Consider the following 20,974-nt stretch of genomic DNA (forward strand, 5'->3'; position numbering starts at 1 on the left):
AAAAACTGAAATATCATCTTCAGAAAAGATCAGTGTCTCAGGGTCCCATGGAGTCAACTAGTGGTGTACTGTGGGTCCCACTGTGAAGCTGAGAATATATCCTCCCAGCTAGTGTAAAACACATACTGCTAAGCAAGAATGATTGATCAGTTTAGAAACAGACAGATTGGAACAAGAGTGGGAAGAAGAGGAAGATATGTCTCATTAGTGGCATGGATTACTCAGTTTTAGTTTGAAAATTATCTAAATTTAACCTGAGGATTGTTCTGTTTCTTAACCATAAGCTTTTTTCAGGGTGGAGCTCTTTCTGCAGTCTACTTCTACACACCCCTTTTCACCAGCATATTTCCTTGTGCTAGATACAATTTGTTGATCTTTTGGATCACATACAATTTACCGGTTTTCTATGGTTCACTGAATTAAGGCCCTTCAATGACAGACATAACTCCCTTGTATGCTAAATTATTTGCCATGAAACACTACAGCCCTACTCTGTAACTGCCAGCTTGATGCATCTGATTTTTTAATTACACCCAGCAGCTCTCACATTCACAGTAAGTCTATGCCCCAATTCTTGGCCCCCTAGATAAGAATAAGGAAAATATCAAGATCTCCAGGATAATAGAGGATTTTATAATTTAGATGTGAATACTTGTGACACCTAGTGGTTCTGGTAGCAAAATGCAAATATTTTAGAGGAAGAGGAAGTAGGGGGTGGGTTAGGGAAAGGAAGGAGGGATTCACCTACTGGAAGATAGTCACTACAATAACCTGAGAAAACACACAGCTGAGCAAATTCTTTCCCTGGGGATGTGGCACACCTGTCTGAGGCAACCACCCTTTGTAACCCATCACGTAAGCAATGGAAAAGTTCAGCTATAGAAACACCTCTGAGGTGGGGTGGGACTAGGTGATTATAGATGTTTGAGTAAGGTGGTCAGGCAATTGCCCAAATCCTCTTTGTGAAACAAGAGGTGAGCACAGGAGCTGTGGGTGATGGCATCAACCCAGCATCAAAAGAACAATTTAAAGGCACACCTGGGTTGGAGCGAGACTATTGATTCAGGCAATTCTACATCATGAAGAAAAACATGGGAAAAATGTTATAACCAGTTTGTTGCTGGCTCTTTACAAAGTTGTCCTTTAAATGTGACATGTCAGCAATGTCCCATCACCCAAGACTTTCCCTGTATTCAACAGAAAAATGTGGATGTTTCCCAAGCCATGGACTCAGGTGGACTGAACTGCTTTGTGAAGAAGCCTGTTTTAATACCCTTACAAGATCCTTTGAATTACCTGAACTTTGTAAAACGACAAGATTGAGAGCAGACACCTGCCTGATGCATAGCAAGCCAGTTGGGGGTCATGGTCAGATGCAGTGACTAGGCAGCATAAGCTGTGCTACCTGACTGGAAGGCTGCACCTATAAAGGCACAACCTGTTGTTCACTGTTGCAGGGCATAGCTCTTCATCAGCTACCCAAGCTAGTGACCCAAGTGTGCAAATCTCAGGAACTTCCTATGTTGGAAGGTCTTGGGAGAAAACCTCTTTTGATGGTAGAGATAACATCCAATGGCTTTTAGCAATCTCTAAAAGAAATCAAAACAATGGAGTGCAACATAATGCAAAACTCCCTCAGAGACAGGTATTCACAGTTAATTAGTAATAGTGCCTATTTCTGTGCAGTTGTCCATTAACACAAAAAACCCATCTGAAGATCTTTAACAGGGACAACATAAACCAAAAACAATTTACTTCATAATTAAACAATTTTGCACAGCTAGATAACAGATCTATTAAAACACAGCTTGTAAGCATGCAGTTACAGACATATACATATGCATGGCTTGTATATGCTTTGTGTGACTCACGAATTGGAGTACGTGGTGTGATTCACACAACTCCTGTGAGATTTGTTGGGTGATGGGTATGCTATGTACCTCCTACTGTATCATGACTTCTAGTGTTATAGTGTATATCTGTATGTCTCTGGAAGACAACAAAGTATGTTTGCAGTGGACTTGGCAGTTTACTCCTCAAACTCTGCCACCTGGCATTTCCAGGTCACATCTGTCCTTCTTCACTGCCTTGGCAGGAGCAAAGCACCTCAGCTGGGTGCTTCAGGTTAGGTTAGGTGAGATAAGTCTGACCCCACAGTGTGCAACAGTTGATATAACTCCTGCAGATGTAACTCCTGTCAGATGCTATTGATATCCAACGAAGGGATAAAGCTCAAATCACAGTAACTGCCTGATTTAAGTGTCTAGAAGAAGTATGTGAAGAAAAGATTCTATGTCACTCCCAAAGCTGCTCTCAAACTTTGCAAATGATCATTTTGCTTGGAGTGCTTAGTTGTAGTTGCTTGTCTAAGGGACCATTGTTAGGTGTCCCTTTGTAGATTGTTATAAAAGAAATAAATGTGTTTTGTGAGAGTGCTGCTACTACAATGACAGGAAGAAAACTGATCTCCCCCAGTAATCAAGGTGTAGGCTGTATGCCATCAGAGATAGGAGTAAATTCTTCTCATATGGAAAAAGTAATACATCAGATGTTGAGAGTGAAACTATTCAGGACTTGCTAAAGAATAATCTCTGTTTCTTCATCCCAACCCTAAACAACACAACTGCAGTTAAAAATGGAAACTGGATTGATTCATTCCACTCAGTACCATACTCTCATTTTCCCACGTGAACCCTCAGGCTTGCAGGGAAGCCAAGAAACTATGATCTGTTAGGTCAGCAGAGAAGCAGAGTCACTTTGCAGGGCACAGCAGCACTAGTGACCAGGGCAGCCTCAGCATGTTGCCGTGATATATCCCAAGTCCAACTAGACTCTGCCTTATATAAACCCAGAGTAAGCAGAACCTGGAGAAACAATCAGTTTGCTAGTAAAACCTTATCAGTCCCTGCTCATTGTCAACAATACAGATAGCAGAATACCAGATGAAGTGGTCTTGCACCCATAGGCAGAGCCTGTAGGAAAGGTGGAAGCAAAGCCATGGAGTGAAAAACTCTTAAGAGATGGAGTTGCCAAGAAAGCAAAATTGTCCGCTTGTGAAGAACAATAAGAAGAAAAAGGCCTTGATCAGGATGTTGGCACCCACATCAGTTTATGAGATAAAGGACAGGGACAAACTTTGCAACTGAGGAAGGGACCTATCATTTTTCTTCAATATTTGAAAAATATTGCTAAGGAAGGATGTGGAATCTCCATTAGTGAAATGTTTTAAAAATAGCTCAACTGTTATTCCTCAAGGACGACACAGACATCACCGATTCAGCTTTGGGATGGAAGAAGGAATTAAATGATCTGTGAAAGATCCTTCCTGCTCTTTGTATTATTTTTCTATGAAACACTTCTTTGAGATATAAGTGGAATAGTAATGAAGAACAGTGCTTACAGTAACACCATCATCTCTCCCTTGCAATCTCAAATATGTATTGTAAAAATGAAAGAAAGAAAGAATGAGAAAGAAAAAGGAAAGATAAAGAGAGGGAAAGAAAAAAAAAGAAAAAAGAAAAAAGAAAAAAGAAAAAGAAGAAAAAGAAAGAAAAAGAAAAAGAAAAAGAAAAAGAAAAAGAAAAAGAAAAAGAAAAAGAAAAAGAAAAAGAAAAAGAAAAAGAAAAAGAAAAAGAAAAAGAAAAAGAAAAAGAAAAAGAAAAAGAAAAAGAAAAAGAAAAAAGAAAAAGAAAAAGAAAAAAAGAAGGGGAAGGGGAAAAAGAGAAAGAAATAAAGTAAGAAAGAACAAGTTATTGTAAAGCATACAAGAAACTAGGAAACTGGTTCAGGATCATCCCAGAAAAGAGTAAAATTACGTATTTGGCTTGAGCAGAATCAAACTTCATTTGCAGTGTTATACGTGATCTCAGCATCTGAATACTTTCAGCTTTAAACTTCTGTTTCAATGTCTAGACTAAATCTAGTATACAGAACTAGGATAGTAAATGGTCATAAAGAACTCTGTAGAAATTCCCCTTCTACTGAAGTGGGAGTATTAACTACTAAAGCGTTCATAAAAAAGGAAAGTTGAATGAATTCCACTAAATTCATCTTGTCACAGAAAGGAAATAATCAAAATCTTTCTAAACCACATAATAAAAAACATAAGCAAAACCATTAAAATGTTCAAACTTTCCTTTTGGAGAGGCCTTTCACTATGTGAAATGTTAGACCTAACCTCACCAAAGGATAAAGAAGGGACAGAAAAATATGCTGCAGTTTCTTACCAGTTCTTCACAACTGTTTTCTTTCACAGAAATAAAAGCTTTGAACAGTACTTCTTTTTTTACTTCCAGAGTGTATTGAGTATTTTTGGGTCTGTGTCTGAAGGAGTACTGTTTGGTTGGTCCAATCAGACACTGGTCATTAGATGAGCCAGTAACTTCTAAGGTCCATCAGCACTCTCAAAGAGCACAGTTTTATTTGGTAGAAATTCATAAAAATAGAGGCTATGCCACTCTGCCCTACAAGTAGTGTTCCTATGAAATGCACCTATTAAATGCAAATCACATAAGAAAACCTGCACTGGTTCTTCTTGGCTTGGGCATTAAGAGCAATTGTACTAAAATCATGCTTTTATTCACGTAACCTATTATTCTCAAATGATATCCAAAATTACATCCAATTACATCCAAGCACATCTTTCAAAAGCAACAGATGAAGTAATGAGAGTTATCTCATATAAAATAATTCATAATTTCACTGATAATGTGAGAGCTATACAAAAAATTAGCCTGGCTTTTCCAGATTTGTGTTGGATCCATTGGACTCACAATAATAAAATACCATCACATTTTCCTTTTTCTCCCTGATGTAACTACATGCAACTTAATATGTAAAGAAAGTTGCTCTGCTTAGTAAGTAGCTGGCATTTTATTACAATATATTCATTTAAAGACTTGCAAGGACAATAACCCATTGTACAGGATAGTCAAAGATTAATTGCAGCCTTCTTTTCAGCAACATTAAATAACTGTACAGGCATGATTGACAATACTATACATGTTTTATTGGTGTTTTCTTCAAAAGATGTCCCAATAGGTATTAAGCTAAAAAAAAAAAAGAGTATTGGGTCCTAAATGCTTTTTCCTTGTTCATATGTCATCACAACATTATTGAACATAACAGTGAGATGTTATTGTAAGATGCAACTGAATATCCTTCCTACTGAAATCTGTTCACTATTCAAGGCCAATAAACCATGTAAGGGAAATGCTTTCCCTACAATAATGTAATTAAATAAGAATAACACCAAGAGAATGCAAGATATTTTGTTCGCTACTCAATTCCACACATTACTCTTGGGTTTTATTCAAGAATAAGACAGTGAGAGCATAATAAAACCATACTGGCAATGGTGATCTCTCCTTTGTGTTGTAAGTCTTAGCCTCATCAACCTATCAGAACAAATAAGTAAGAATATGAATCTATCAGACTTTACTTACTGAACAAACTGTGTTCCCAGTGAGCTCTCTTATCGTCATAAGTATTATAAACATCAAGGAGGAAAGTTTTATAATCTAATTTTAAAGAGTCAGTAACATGTCTTAAAATTAAACATTCATTCTTGATCTCTAATATTAGCTTTCAGTTACTGAAGCCTAATCCAATCTTACTGAAGTAATGCAAGGCTTTCCACTGATATAGAAGGCTGTTGCTTCATAAGATACTACCAGTGCCTCTATAATAAACACACTTAGTTCTTGATCTTAGCAGAAATCCAGCTCAGAAATCCATCTCAGTATGCTTCAACCTCAAAGCAGCAGTTAGCTCTCTAGTAAAATCTGTAGAAGAAATTATGCAGAAGTGCCAAGCATCTCCTGAAATTTAAAGCTGTGAGTACATCAGGACCAGAGAAATCTCACTAAATGGAGCAAAAATTTGGATTTTATCCTTAAGAAAATAGTTGATCGCAGTGGAGCAAAGACACAACTGACAAAAAGAGTTATCATCTGGGAAAAAGGGAAATTCCAGTAGATGTTTGGATGACCTCTCACACAAACCATGCTTTTACTCAGAACGAGGGATGTCCAGGCAGTCCCAAATAAGTCACTACCTGCATGAATGGGAGCTATGGTTGATGACCTGAGTTTGCAAATCTTTATTTAAGATTTTTTTAAATATTCCAAAAGGTTTGGTACACTTTATTTTTCAAGAATAGTTAATGTTTCAGATTTATGTTTTCTTTAACAGAGAAAAATCTCTGGGGAGACTTTTCTTCCCAGACTTACTATTTTGGACATATTACATCAAAGGATATTTAATCTGAATTGTTCCTTCCCTCTCCTCTACAGACCAAATGAGGAAAAATAATTTGAGAAACATCTACAGACTGTGTCTTAAACATTGACCACAAGTGAAAGACATCATTAACTTCCCAAAACAATGTATGTATGACAGATGTGAGTAACTTACCGGGAAAAGATCTAAACTATGAGGGAAAATCTCAGAATCCTGTAAATAAAAAGTGCAACGAGACAGAACCCAGTGAAAACTGAGCCACAGATTTTCAAGTTCCAGCTTGAAACTTGAGTTCCAGTTCCATGTAGATGTGATTGAACTTCTTCCAGGTCTGTAAGGCTCTAGCTGACAGATTAATAAAGGAACCAGATCTTCTCAGATTAAGTTGTTTACATCATTTGATTGTCATAAATTACATTCAGAAAATAATAACACTCGCACTATTAAAAAAAACTCAATCCAGCAGAGAATTGCTTTTTGGGAAAGCACATATCTATCTACTTCCTTAGGTCAGGGCTATAATGACTAAATACTGGAGAGAGTTCTGCTTAAAACCACTTCAGCACAAGCATAAGAACAAAGTACATGCGGGACCAGTTAAATCTGGGGCTGATATTGCTTATACATATACACTTTAAAATTGGACTTTCAGGATGGCTTCCACGAATAACATTATATGTAGCTAGAGGGAAAAGCTGTGCTCTTAGTTTTCTTCATTCTCTTGGTGCTGAAAAACAAAGAGGGAAAAAAAGAAAAAAAAAAAAAAGAGAGACTGGACAAGATGCAGCTATATTTATTCTTATCTTTCTTAATCCCTGTTTCAGTAATCACACCAGCTGGATGCTCAGAAACTAAATCCAAGAGACCTGATAATCTTAAACATAATAGGAAAAAAGAAGCATCTTTATGAAGACAGCGAACATCCAGAGGGATAACGTGTAGGCTCAGATAAGCATGAATTGTGGTATGCAAATACATGACAAGGGAAAAAGGGAGTGAGGATGCTAAGGCACTGAGGCATCTGTGATTTCTGTTGTAATCAATTGCTTCCTCTTTTCTGTTGCAGTTTCAGAAAAACAGCCGTTGGTTAAGCTGGTTAAACAGAGGAACCATATTTCATGAACTGTGCAGAAAGAATATGATTATTCAAACAATGCCCCCAGTAAAGATATGCAGCTCGCATTTTCATTCTGCATCTCACCAAAAGAAAAAAATAAATGTAAAAGAATAGAAACATCCCATTTTGTGAACTTTATTTATATGCAGTTAAATCTGTACAAAGCAAGGTAGTTTAGAAGAATGAATAGAGACGAGACAACAGAAAGCACGGAGAGCAAATCCCAGTATCAATTACTGCTTTAACATTTTGAAAGGGAAAATATTAATGATATTTTGCCTTAATTGCACTCTGCAATAGAATAGGAATAATTCCTACTCCTGTACTTCACTGGGCGACATAGAATTAAATTGCAAAGCCATAACAAGACCTGGCCATAATTTCTAGAGCTAGGAGTGAGTCTGAGTTGCCTTCTGCTCAACTCTCCATGAACCCAATGAGCCCTTGTACTCCCGGAGTTTCCAGAAACTCCCTTTCATGGACTCTCTTGTCTCAGTTCAAGGTTGCTGTTGAGGTCAAGAGATGCAATCTATCCTATTCTTTATGATTTCAAATTTGTTGTTCACCATACAGGACTATACCACATGGCCCCAGAAGACATGAAGCCACAGAGCGAGAATGCCCCTGGGGTGTGCAGCAGCAATGCACTACCAGTCCAGCCTGAAAATTGTACTCAGTCCCTTGATTTTCTGTTGGACACTTGCCCTGCGCAATGATCTGAGCTGCACCCTTAACTAATGCCTTTTCTGAAGGTAAACTCATTGATTTCAAGCATGAATTTCTGAGGGAACCATATGCTATGTGTGTGGGAGCAAATGTCCAGTCCTAGATAAGTAGTATGCATGGTCCTCAGAGTGGGATATTTGTCTTTTGGTGTTTAATTTCAGAGAATACATCTGTGATTAACAACAAATGTGTTAAAGTCTCAACTGTAATATTTGGGATTCAGTAGATTTTTCAAGACATTATCTGAAACTGATTCTGGATTCTTGTTGCTGAAACTTTACATTTCTTCTGAAACTATAATGGACTTCAACTGTAAATAACTTCAGAATATATTTGAGACCATCTGGTAGAGGGAACTGATTTTGGAAACATTTTTGCTGGAAAGGAAGCCAAATTCACTCTTGGGAGTGGGGTCTCTAATAGTGTTTCCTTTTCCTCTGAAATAATAGTATGAAGTAAAACATTGTGGGAGGTGTCAACAAAATCTTAATTTGATGTACAAGGGCTGAAAAGCCAAAGCTAGGAGAACCATGGGACAAAAATGTGTTTACACAGATGCTGGATTGTCTCCAAAACCTATGAAAATAGTGCTAAATCCTCCCAGGGCTGAACAATGGGACTGAAATGAGGCACCAAAGAATAATTAATATATGTTAACTTGCTCCCACCCACTATCATACTGTGTGGGATTTTTTCCCCCTACAAGCACAAATAATCAACAAACATAGTTGCAAAGGGTTTCTAATCCATTCATTGTGGTAGCACATACTTAGGCAGGGAAGGAGTCACCAACAAAGGTTTGATTTGAGCTGGCCTGCATTACTGCTTTTATTTTTGTTAAACAATTTGAAGTAGAATACAAACACTTTATAAGGCAGTTTCTTCATAGAAATGAATTTAATGGATGAATTTTTGTGTAAAATCTGCAGGTATCTGAGCTGTAGAGTGCTCCTCTGACAGCTAGCTCAGGCATGAACTGGCACCCCAGGATGAGCTGAAATGGGGCTCACGGGCAGGGGTCAGGGGAAGCCCCATGGTCAAGGCCCCTTGGGGCCCAGAAAAATACTTACAGGGCACTTATTTTCAGCATCTGACTTTAATAAGAGTTACTTTGAATGGACCGCTTTATGAACAACAGAATACATTGGACATAATATTATGTAGAAGTTTGTAGAAGGTTGTTTATTTTTTATACTCAACAGAATCAACAATACCAGATTTTTAGGTTCTAATCTGAAAAAAAAAAACCAACAAAACAAACCAGAGTGCCTATTCAATGATTCGTTTTCTTTCTGGATGTTTGAATCTCACAGTTAATATTACCCAAGTGGCCAGTGGCAGAGCAAAACTATCTTCCTACACTTGACCTCCACACTTGAAGACATAATGTAATCACTGCCTTTTTTTAAGGACAGCTGACAGCTAACAGTGGGACCATAACCTCGAAAACTAAGAGATTTCTCATCATTGATACAGAGAAATGATTACTTGTTTTAAGACTTATTTACTTATAGAAAACTGCTTAGTAACTTATTTACTTACTTATAGCAACTTACAGTATTACTTATAGTATTTTTTAATATTGCTAAGAATCCTGCTTGCCCAGATTGTTCTGTGGAATTTTACCAAGGACTGCTGTGTCCATCAAAACAAAGCAGTTTACTGTGAAAATCCACCAAGAACTGCAGTGTTCAGCAAAATATCATGTTTTTGTCCTTGAGGAACAGGTGTGCTCTAACTAGTTGGGCCTCGGTAATGAGTAAAGATAGCCATATACGGATTGTAGAAGTTTCATGGGTTCCCTTAAATAAGATAGGATGAGTAAACCGGCTGAAAAACATTTTTGTTGTTCAAGAAATTGGCTAAAAGAATCTGCGCATGCTCCGGGGAAAAAAACAAGGTGAGAAAGACTACGAGCCTTCCTGCCAAAGATCCCCGAAGACGACCACCAGGAGGGAATGCACAGGTGCAAAGATAACATAAACTGCTGACACCAGCCTTTCGAACTAACCCAGCCTTATTCATGCATATGTATGTTTGTGTTATGTAATCCAATGAATATGTATATCCACAGTCTATAAGTTTGTGGTAAAATGTGCTGTTGGTGTGCAAGCTGTGTGGAGAAATCCCCTTGCACCCCGGCCGGAGTAAACATACCTGCTTTAGAACTCTATTGTTGTAGAGTCTTTTTCCACAAATCATCATTGACTTTGTTTTTTAAAAAACTTTGATCTGAAGTGCATGCGTGAGGTAGGGAGGGGGGAGAGGAAGAGGAAAGGCCAGTATTAATTGCAGAGATTGCAGGCAGAGTAGAATAACAATTTTGAAATAAATCATATAACCAAACCATAACAGGAAAATCTTTGATAGTCTGAGAATTGTACAAAGCCATTACACTCGCCCCAAAGCACAGTGCTGTTTCATTAGTATTACTGGAAAACTCAGACAAGAGACTTCCCTAATGCAGTAGAATATCAGATCTAAATTGCTAAACAACTTCATTTTCTACTCCTTTATCCTAGTTCACCACCAAAAAACCCTCACCCAAATCCCCCCAAAAAAGCATCCAAAAAACCACAAACAAAACCCAAAAACCCCCTTCTGTGGAAACCACAGAACTATACCAATTTAAGAAGACAGTGAGATATAAAGATATAAATTGGACACTGCTCATGACTTTAAATGAACATGTGTTGGAACGGATATGAAAACTGCTCCTCTTTGAGCAAGTTTTATTTGCAGCTTCAGTTTGCTGAAAATGTTTCTTTTATCCCTCCAAAATATTTTCAAAAACATGCACTAAAATGTCACAACAAAACTTGTCTCCTTATTTCATAATTCTGTAGCATTATAAAGCAGTCCTGCCTGGAAAATGCATAATTTCTTCTTTTTCAGTTGTTCTTGGAAGTTTTATTTCCTGCCAACTTAGTGAACTGCGGAGAGTTAGACAAATCTCAGGACAATTGGTTAGTTTATGCTCATGAGAACACTGTGTATACACACTTCACGAAGAGTAAAACTTTTGGCTTGTGTAATAACAAATAGAAGGAATTTGGAAATGAATTCTATTTTCAAGTCTTAAGCATTACATATCTTGGCTTGCAGTACTGTAAGACAATTGCTGGTTTAAGTATATGGTCTAATCTAACACAAACAGGTTGGTTGTATGATAGTTTTGGGTCACAGTACACTTACATTGAAGTTACCAGCAACATAGGCTGAAGCTAACATCAAAATAAAGCAAATAAATATGTGAGCCTGAGTAGTTATGGAGAATTAGCTCCAAAGAATTGCAGTCTCCTGTTCATCTGTGTCTTACCATTGGTCAGCTTTTGTGTTGAAGATAACTTCTTATGCATGCCAACAAGGCTTGTAATGTTTTTCTTCCATTTAATGCCAAACAAAGTGACACTTCCCTGTGCAGTCTCTCCATCAACAAGGCACTTTAATGGTCTATCTCCTTCACCAGGTTGCCTTTTTCATGACATTTGTGGAAGAATAATTACCTTTGGGACCTCTAGCCTCTACTTCACACGTGGCTGAAATCAGAGAGCGCCCACACACAAACACAGACTTTATAAGCCTTGTTTCCAAAGGAAATCGCTCTAAAAAGATACTCTTCTGCCTTTTGTTTTACAAGAAGTGATCTCATTGTAATCAAACCGGATGTCCTACAAAAGACATTGGAAGCTTTTTCCACTCAAACAAAAGATAAACAATTAACACTACCCCATATCAGAAGAGTAAACAAGAAGCGGTAAGTGATAGACCAGTGACCCCAAAGAAGCCATAACATCCCCCTTAAAGCAAGTTCCTTTTGGAAGGGAGGTAGGATTTTCATATCATGCCATGGATTGCTGCACCCATTCTCCTGCTACTGTTTAGTGTGTTTCTGATCATAAACTTACCAGGTTCCTCATCAGATCAGTTTGTTTTCTGTTTCTATTGTTTCTATGGAGAGATTCCTTCCCATAATAACAAAAAAATCTGTTTCTAATGTCCCATCTAAGAATACGGCATAGATGTTCAGGCTTCACATTAAAGTCAGGAAAAATACTAAAGGAAGGTGATATGAAGATTGGCCAACTCATAACAGAGATGTTAGGGAACCAGGAAAAATGTTTACTTTTATACAGGTCATTAAAAAAAAAAAAAATTACAAGAAATACACTCCAGCTATAAATTCAGATGATACAGGTAAAGGGGATGATTTATAAATAGTCAGGAAATTATGAAAAGGAGAAATGGTCCAAAATTATGGGAAAAGTTATTTTCCATGGTTGGTAGCATGAACATAGAAGAAGAGAATTTTCTGCTATTAGGGTGAGCCCAGTAGTATGATACATGTGCTGCACAGCTAAAATATCTGTAGGGTTGAAGTACCAACAGATTCTGCAAGGACTGATGCTGCAAACTGGAGGTGTGCGATTGTATGGCCCAGGCTTCTGTATCTGATGGAAATCTCCATCGCCCATCACCTAACAGTTTCACTTTTAGGACATGTTTGTCTGGCATGACAGAAATTCACCTAAACCTTTTTAATTTTGTCTGATCTGACAGCACTTTGGAAGAATAGTAGCATTGTAGGCTCTGTTTCCCAACCAGTATAAAAGTAACACTCAAGACATTAATATTTTTGAATATTTATTGTGGCACTTGAAAGCATATAAACTCCATTGCTAGGTGTTTCAAGCCAGTTTTAAAAAAAATAAATAAAATGAGGCTTTAAGTTTTAGGCAGTATTTCAGTAGATTTTGGTTAAGAATTTTTGGAATGTTACTAGACAGAAAATAAGGTTTTTGCTAGGAAAACAAAGAGTCTTCTCAAAATAAGGTTTCCTTTCAGTAAAGCATGTACACCACTGCTTGAGTTTATCATCTCCATTGGCTCACCAGCATATATTTTTTCAGATAAGAAATTTGTGGGTTTGAAACGTGAAAAAACAAAATAACCCCTGAAAATACATTCCTCTACTGAATCACCAACAAAGCTTCTCTTATTTGTACCCACTCAATTCTATTTACTTTATAACGTGAAAGTTAGAAACAACTCTAGAGCCTGAACTCTGAGTGGTTTTTTTCCATTTCATAACTTACTACCTTAGTAATTAAGGATGCTGGTCAAAATTCAGCTTGCTATTAACCATTCGTTGCCATATATTGGAGTATCTTGAACTGAAGGCAGTTTGCAGTAGCGCCTAAAACCAAAACGGGTTTTTATAAAACCTCACTTTAAAATTCCACTATAGTAACAACATTTCCACTTCATATATTTGACAATTTTATTCAATAGCCTCATAAATTCAGAATAGTTACATAATAGTTACATCACGGCTTTTAAAAAGGATTGCACTCAGCTACTCAGTCCATTGAAATACTAGAAAACAGGGAAAAGGAAAATACGGAGTGTAAAGGAGCTCTCTCCACTGAACTGAGTTTGTAGCAAGTTCCTACTGAACATGAAGATGTCCTCATGCTTTCTGGTAGACTCTAACACACTTGATGCCATTCATGTCACATTCCTAGAAGACAGAGAGATGGATTTGTTAGTTTACCTCCCTACAGTGTTTACTGAAAAAGATCTCTTAAAGTTACTTTTCAGACTACTAGCCAGCAGCACACAAGAATCAGAAAGCAGGACTGAACTCACCACCACCAACTGTCCATCCACTAGTTTCCGTGTTATTATGGTCTTCTTGCCATCCCATTCCTGCTCCTGAACCAATGACCCATCATCTTTTAAGCTGACAAGAGTCTGAAAGAAGAATCCAAACATCAGTATTTTACCCACGACATTTGATGGAGACTGAGGCTTTCCAAAACCTTATTCCAAAGGAAAAATTCCCACTCCAGCTCACTCAGAACTGAATTTGCCATTGAATTCTACAAAGCCAGGATATTATCTTAAATGTTTTATTGATCTTCACTGCTTGTTCACTCACTGCTCTGACACATTCCTGCGTCAGGCAGACCTTTGACAGCATGCACAATTTCAATTAACAAGAGCAGATGATGTTCTCTGTTCATCTCTTTGTACATGGGCTTTAAGCTTTTGTGTAACGTTTATCTGACCTTGCAGTAATAGATGAATTGCCAGTGTGGGGCTGGAGGGGGAATGGTACACAGAGAGCACTCACAGATGGAAATGAGACATAGTTGAGGGCTTCTTTGTGTTTAAACTCCTTTTAGATGAGTATTCTCCCTACTTGGTGCAGGGAGAATCTCTTTGCCTTCTAGAACTGGAGATTAGGGACTGTGATTCACATGTATGCCTTGTGTGTCTGTTACCCCACTGCACATTGAGCCAGGCTCTCTTGTTATGTAAATACGAGACTGAGCGGAAAGGTTAACCCTAGGGCTGAATTGCCTCTGATTAAACATCAATGGGAATTTTTCCACAGGCTTCAAATGAAGTGGCATTTGGCTTTAACAGGGATTTAGAGGTCTGTTAGTTTTACTAACACAATGCTTCTGCTACAACAGAAGCATTTGTTGTTCTGAAAACAACAAAATACACAAGACATTATTGGTTTCAGCATTTTCCCCTCTTTGGAAGTTGCTTAACCCACAAAAAAAGTTTATTCCAATGAGACTACAGAGACAGCTGTTCATCAATTAAAGCATTGTTAGTTTGGATGTCAAAACTGATTTTTAAATAGCATCTACATCTGTGAAACACCCAAAGAATTGTGTTTTTTCAATAGAAAAGTCTAGTATACTGACCTGAGTTTTCCTGCCATCTAATGTGTTTTCCTCAAATTTCTCACCAAGCTTGAAGCTGAATTGTGAAGTTTTGAAGGTGCTTTCTGTTTTTACGGTGATTGTGTCCCCATCCTTAATAATGTAAACATCTGGTTTGGCCATGCTTCCCATTTTTCTCATGGCCATACCCACACCTGCAAAGCAAGAGGCACAGAGTGTCACAAAGTCAGTTAAACCATAAGGCTTAGGGCCACACAAGAATTCAAACACCTAATTCCCATTTAATTAGGCACTTAAGTACACTTGAGAATCAAAGCTCAAGAGCCACAAAGAAAGAGGATGTTTTAAATTATCCATTGATGAGGAAGGAAAAAAGCTTATTTGCAGGGTTATTCTTTTGTTTCCTCAAAGAACTAAAGTTAAATCTATTTTGCCCTCTAGAGGACTCGCAGATGCCCCAAAACTCAGCATTGGACTTTTACAGAGAAAAACAATAAATAGGAAAATAAATAAAAGCTTAAACTAATATAAAATTATTCCCTTCAAGTTCTGAACACTTTAAAAATTCTACAGATGATTTTTAATTGACAGATAAATCCAACTGCATATTTATTACAACTTAAGAAATACTCTTCCATCACTCTGTACACAATTGCAAACACACAATTTTAAATAAAATTTCATCCTCTACATTCTGTATCCAAAGTCTGAACTTGTGAATTAGAAAACCACTGTGCCGCAAAATAGTGCTTACACACACAAAAAATGACGGCGAGAGAAACGAGCTTTGCGAATGACTGAAAATTCATCATCTGGACACAGCAGCCTTCAAAACTCTTCAGCAAAAATGATTCACCCTGCCTTAGCCCCTGCATGCACTATTTGAGGGGTTTGCTGGAGTCTTTTTGATCTGAAGGATGAAGATATGAATAAAAGGGTAGTCAGGCAACAGATGTGAACCCATCAAACTGGAAAGTGCAGATCTGAGCCCAGAATTGATAAGCAACGAAAGGGAGCAGAAGGTGCCACCAAGTCAGTGAGTGTCTGGGCTCTGCAGCTGGTGTAATTAGAAAATGTCACGTAACAGCACAGCACCCCCCTGGAGTGTACAGGATACTTGGGTGAGGACTGAGTCCACAAAGCAAAGATTACAGTTTCCTTAGGAGGTGGAAGTAACAGAGTACTTCCCAGGCACCGCTTCTCCAAACACAACTGAGATTCCAGGACTGAGCCTTAAGCTTGAGCCTGCAGAGCAAAAACCACTCCTTCTCAGCCCAACTTTTCTGTCCAGAACTGAAGATTGTCACACTGCCCCCCCACCCCTTTGCTGTTGTCCAATCCAGAGAAATCAGCGAGTTATCTGATCAGCTCTGCCTTGGGATCCAACTAAACAGAGATGAGCTGCGTATGTTTTCCATATGGCGAGGAGTGAAATTCAAACTTCTTTATCCTCAAATGTTCCTTTAGACAGATGGAGCAGAATCTGCAGAATCTCATGTATGGTGCATCAATAGGAAACTCTCTGCCCTTGATCCTAAGTAGTCAGTGAAGGTGAGATCCAATAAAGGACTGGTTCCTAAAGTAGGACTTGGAGTAAATTGAATTGCCTAAATTGTAATTGTAAAAGGGAAAAGTGACCAGTATAAGTTTGCATTCTAAAACCAAACAAACAACACCCAGTTGCTGCCTACTCATGGGAGGTGCTCTGCAGTTGCAGCACTTAATTTCTACTTTGAAGTTCCAACTTGGCACATACCTAGCCCTGGCTGTTAGACCTGAGCACTGCAGCATCCACAGCTGAACTGATCTGCTCTTAAAATACTTGAATTTCTTCCAAAGTCTCCCAAAGGGCTCAGTCCGGGCTTTCTCACGTCACAGATATCACATGTTGTCAAGCCTCTCACAAAATACAATTACAGCCACTACTGTTCATAGAGTGTAAATGCAGTGATGCCTTTTGTATTTTACATGAAGGGCGCAAGACCTAAATTCCTTCCTCTCCTCCCTCCAAAGACATTCAGGGTCACATCTTCCACCTCTTGAGAAAATATCCTAGCTGTCAGCAGTGAATAAATTGCAGAAAACAATAGTTCCTGGGCTACACAGACAGTGCAAGCTGTCTATCATCACCTGTTGGCCAGGATGCTCACAGGGAAGTGGTAAATCTGAGCTTGCAGAGGAGGCTCCTGGTGTTAGCTCTGCTCTGGGTTCGGTAGCTTTGTGTTGCAAAATGTAGGGCAGCCTGGCAGCAGGGATCACAAGGCAGGACTCTCCCCCTGAGATAAGGGTGCTCCCCACGGGAGAATCCAAGCAGCCTCTGGCAGTGCTGCCGGTTACCCACAGGCAGCTGACCCGGTTCGGCTCTCCCGTGGGGAGACACCCGAGGCGACTTCCCGGGAAGGCAGCCCAGGCCCCGCAGGTCCCCGGGTGGCCGCCCGGGCGCCGTGGGCCCGGCCCTGGCAGCCGCGCTGCCCTGCGGCCTCCACCGCCCCCTGCCCCCGCCCGGCGAGCGCAGCGCGGAGCCCGCGCCTCTCCGCCGGTCCCACCGCCCCGGGCCGCCCCGGCCCCCCGCCCGGACCGGGGGAACAGCCTGGCCTAACGGCAGTCAGCTGATCAGGAGGTGCTGCCGGCTGGGAAGGCGCGGCCCTGGGCGGCGGGAACGTGCCTGATGCCACCGGCACCTGCCTCCCAGCAGTTACGGTGCAAAAAGGGCTGCCGACATCTTCGGGACGCGGAGCCGCAGGCGGCAGCTTATCCCGGGAGGAAGGGGCTGCTCCCGGCCGGCGCTCCCTCCCCGGCGCCGGGAGGGCGCGGAGCCCCCGCGGCCGCATCCCGGAGCATCGCGGCGTCACCCCCCTGCAGCCGCCGCCCCGCCGCAGCTCACGGCCGGGCCGCCCCCGGGCCCGGCTCCGGAGCCGCGCCCCGGCCCCGGGGCCGCGCCCGCCGCGGACCTTGGACAGAGCCTCGCCGGCCGGCGGCGGCGGCGCGTCCCCAGGGAAGCATCCCTCCCCCCGGAGGCGGAGAGCCGCCAGCTCCTTACCCAGCTCCTTCATATACTCCTCGAAGCCCTCGCTGGAGACGAGGCACCATTTGCCTAAAAACGCCTCGATGGCCATGGCGGCGGGGCTGGGGCTGGGGCTGGCGGTGTCCCTGGGGAAGCGCGGCGGCAGGAGGACGAGCTGCAGCGGGGCCGCGGCCGCCTTTATAGCGGGGCCGGCCGCATGTGCCGCCGGGGAGAGCCAATGGGGCGCCCGCCGCGCCCCGGCCCCTTCCCCGCCGAGCCCCCGCCCGGCGAGTCCCGCCCGCGGCGGCGGCAAGACCGCGCACGCCCCGCCGCTCCCCGCCCCCCGCACACCCCCCACACCCCCAGCCCCCGCCGGCTGCACCCCGGGCCCGCAGCTCCCCGGGACGGCACCGCCGCGCCCAGAAACGGCGGGACAGTGCCGGAGCCATCCCGCCGAGGGACGCCGCGGGCTTAACGCGCTTCTTCGGACACAAGGAGCACCCGGCACCTACCGCGGCGAAAGAGTCCGGTGCGCGGTGCTCTGGCACCCGTGGGGTCCAAAACCGGCCTCCGGGGTTTTGGCTCCAGGGAGGTGTTCTTGAGTCTGGGGCACTGAATCCTGATTTATGCCGTTTATTACATATCATGCTTTTTATGGTTAATTCAGGAATGAACGAGCATAGGGCATCATATGGCACAGAGGCAGAGCACTAAGGAGTCGGCATCCCCCGGCAGTTTATTGGGGTCCGATGGCAGGCCCTCCAGCGACCCCCGAGTCCCACCGGTAGGTCACGCGTTACTGAGCTCCAGCAGCCCACAGCTTGCTGCGGCCTGGGAGCAGCCCTGTCACATACACACAGTGATGGGGCAGCAAACGAGAGCGATCAAAATACAGAATTAATGCAGGTACTTGAAGTACACAGGAAAAATCAAAGCCTGAATGCAACTTCGTGCTTTAGCACTGGAAAAATGCAGATTTGGTACCATGGTTTTAGTCTGTTGAACTGTGATACTGTAATTTCTACTTCTTAAAGGAAAACACAGCAGCTGCCAGTGCTGTACACTGGCACAGAAGTACCATCATAGAATACACACAGTTCCAGCCTCTGTGAGGTTTGGGCCAATCTTTAGTCAAATTCTGCCAGGTGAGCAGAGAGATTTACTGTCATATTCTGTGAGAAAGCTGCTATTTCTAACTCACAACAGAAATCCTGATTCCAATGCATCCCCAGGATTTGTTTCCACCATCAGCGTTATGCCCATCTCTGCCTCTTTTGGCCTTGTATCAGACTGGATGAAACCCGTAGCTACATTCTCCTGACCAGAAAAATAGAAACCGGAAGATACGCCTAGTGCCTGGATTTTTTGATGGAGTAGCCGTGGCTACATTTCTCTGCTAGTACTTTTGCGGAGGAGTTTAAGATTGAGGTGTCAAAACCAGAGAAGACAGCAAGGTCTCTGTGCTGGTTCCAGCATTTCACAACATGAGAAGGTACTGTGAATCCAAATGTTTTGGTGCAAAGAGGCTGCTTCCCTTTACGCTTTGCAGTGATGTAACCTAGTCGAGCTAAACTGAATCAGTTTGAAGGTTCAATACTTTCTAGAAAAGGTCAGATTTGTCATATGCTAAGTAATCAACTCATTTTTAACTGAGGTTTTTAAAAAAATCCTCCTCTTTAACTATCCTTCCCTACTGAGCTGCCTTTAATTACCTTCCACTTCTCTGACTATACGCTTGCTTTTAATATGCAAACAACACTATAGCGTCTGCTCATAAGGCAGCAAGCCATGTTGCTTTTTTTTTGTCATTAAGTAGGTACATTGAAACACAAGACTTTCAACTTCCTTTGACTTTTATCTTCATTTTTTTTTTTTGTCTTGTGCAAGAGACTTTGGAGTAAATTTTGAGTTAGGCTGATGTTTACTACCTAATTCATGGTAGCAGAACCAAAATGCTGTCCATCTTGCAGTTCTTTTCTGGTTGCTTACAGAAAAGATAACTGAAAAGCAATTAGATTAGGGATCAAACAGAATCACCCTTGAGGAATTAGGAAGTCTTCAGTCTTGTAAAATAGGGACAATTTCTAGAAATAGAAGTCTTGGCTTTACTCCATGTATGCAAAGAATTTCAGATTCACATTTCTGCAGTGCTGCCTGCAGATGGCTTACGATACGCAAATACTGTTCAGGTATAAGTGCTGATAATGCAGCAGCAGATGTAAAATCCACTATTTCCATCTAGTGGTGAGACAATATTCCTGGATTGGAAGCACATGGAGATCCAGCTACCTACCTGTGCAGAATGTTGCCGTTTTTGAATCCTCAAGTCATTTGGTTTGGTTTATTCTCCTTACAAATTCTTCAGGTCTAGGCATGTAAATTCATTAAGATGTAAGAAGAAAAGAGAATCTTATCTCTCTTTTCTGAAATGCAGACTTTTAGCATAAAAATCTCTCAATTTCTACAAAAATCTAATGTTTTGCAAATTCATCTCATGATATGGATTACTGGCTGTGATACAGTCAATGCCACATCTCAAAAAATCTTTGAAACAGGATAGGGCTGAAATTTGTGACATCTCACATAGCAAATGAAGTAACTAGAAGGACCAGAGGTGTATCCTTCTGGGTAAGGTACAAGTGGACTGGGCTACAAAACATGATATTTTTTACTATGACCGTACAGTATATATATTGGTCAAATATGGTTCCTACTTTAACAGCCAAAATGAAATGGTCAGCTGTTTGGAGATGCTTGGGGCACAGTGATCTGTCTCTGTAAATACCAATTCCTGCCTGGTTTGAGGCTCCCATCATGGTCAGTTGTGTTTTGTGTGTGTAGGCTCCTTTTCTCTCTAGATATACCCAAAGAGAAGCAGTGAAATACACATATTCATATGGAAAACATTGAATTCCTATGCCACATATTGCTGTTTCAGCACAGACATGTGAAGTTCTCTGAAGTTTTGCTCATTTTCACATTAGACTATACATTGTCCAAGAGAAGGAGAATCAAATTTACAATGAGAAGTGTAAGTTTTTCTGTGGAAATTAGCTGCACGGAAAGCACGTAGCCACAGTTGGGAGCAACCACCACCTTGGCAGCTTGGGCCTGCCAGAGTGAATGTTTTCCTGAGGTAGTCAAGCCCTTGTGCCTCGTAGGAGGGGAGGCTATTACAGTCCTTCA

At 41.1% G+C, this 20,974-nt stretch overlaps 1 protein-coding gene across 1 annotated transcript; it reads right to left on the bottom strand.

Annotated features, from left to right (window-relative positions):
* Positions 1-12,714: 12,714 nt before the first annotated feature.
* LOC141920114 (fatty acid-binding protein 5) lies at positions 12,715-18,080 on the bottom strand. The gene is made up of 4 exons (XM_074816815.1): positions 17,825-18,080; positions 14,806-14,978; positions 13,733-13,837; positions 12,715-13,604 (listed from the first exon to the last, which is right to left on the bottom strand). The coding sequence occupies exons 1-4, from the start codon at positions 17,898-17,900 to the stop codon at positions 13,554-13,556; spliced, it is 405 nt and encodes a 134-aa protein (XP_074672916.1). The 5' UTR covers positions 17,901-18,080; the 3' UTR covers positions 12,715-13,553.
* Between the last annotated feature and the right edge of the window lie 2,894 nt (positions 18,081-20,974).

This window comes from Strix aluco, chromosome 1 (assembly GCF_031877795.1).
Source record: "Strix aluco isolate bStrAlu1 chromosome 1, bStrAlu1.hap1, whole genome shotgun sequence".
Taxonomy (NCBI): domain Eukaryota; kingdom Metazoa; phylum Chordata; class Aves; order Strigiformes; family Strigidae; genus Strix; species Strix aluco.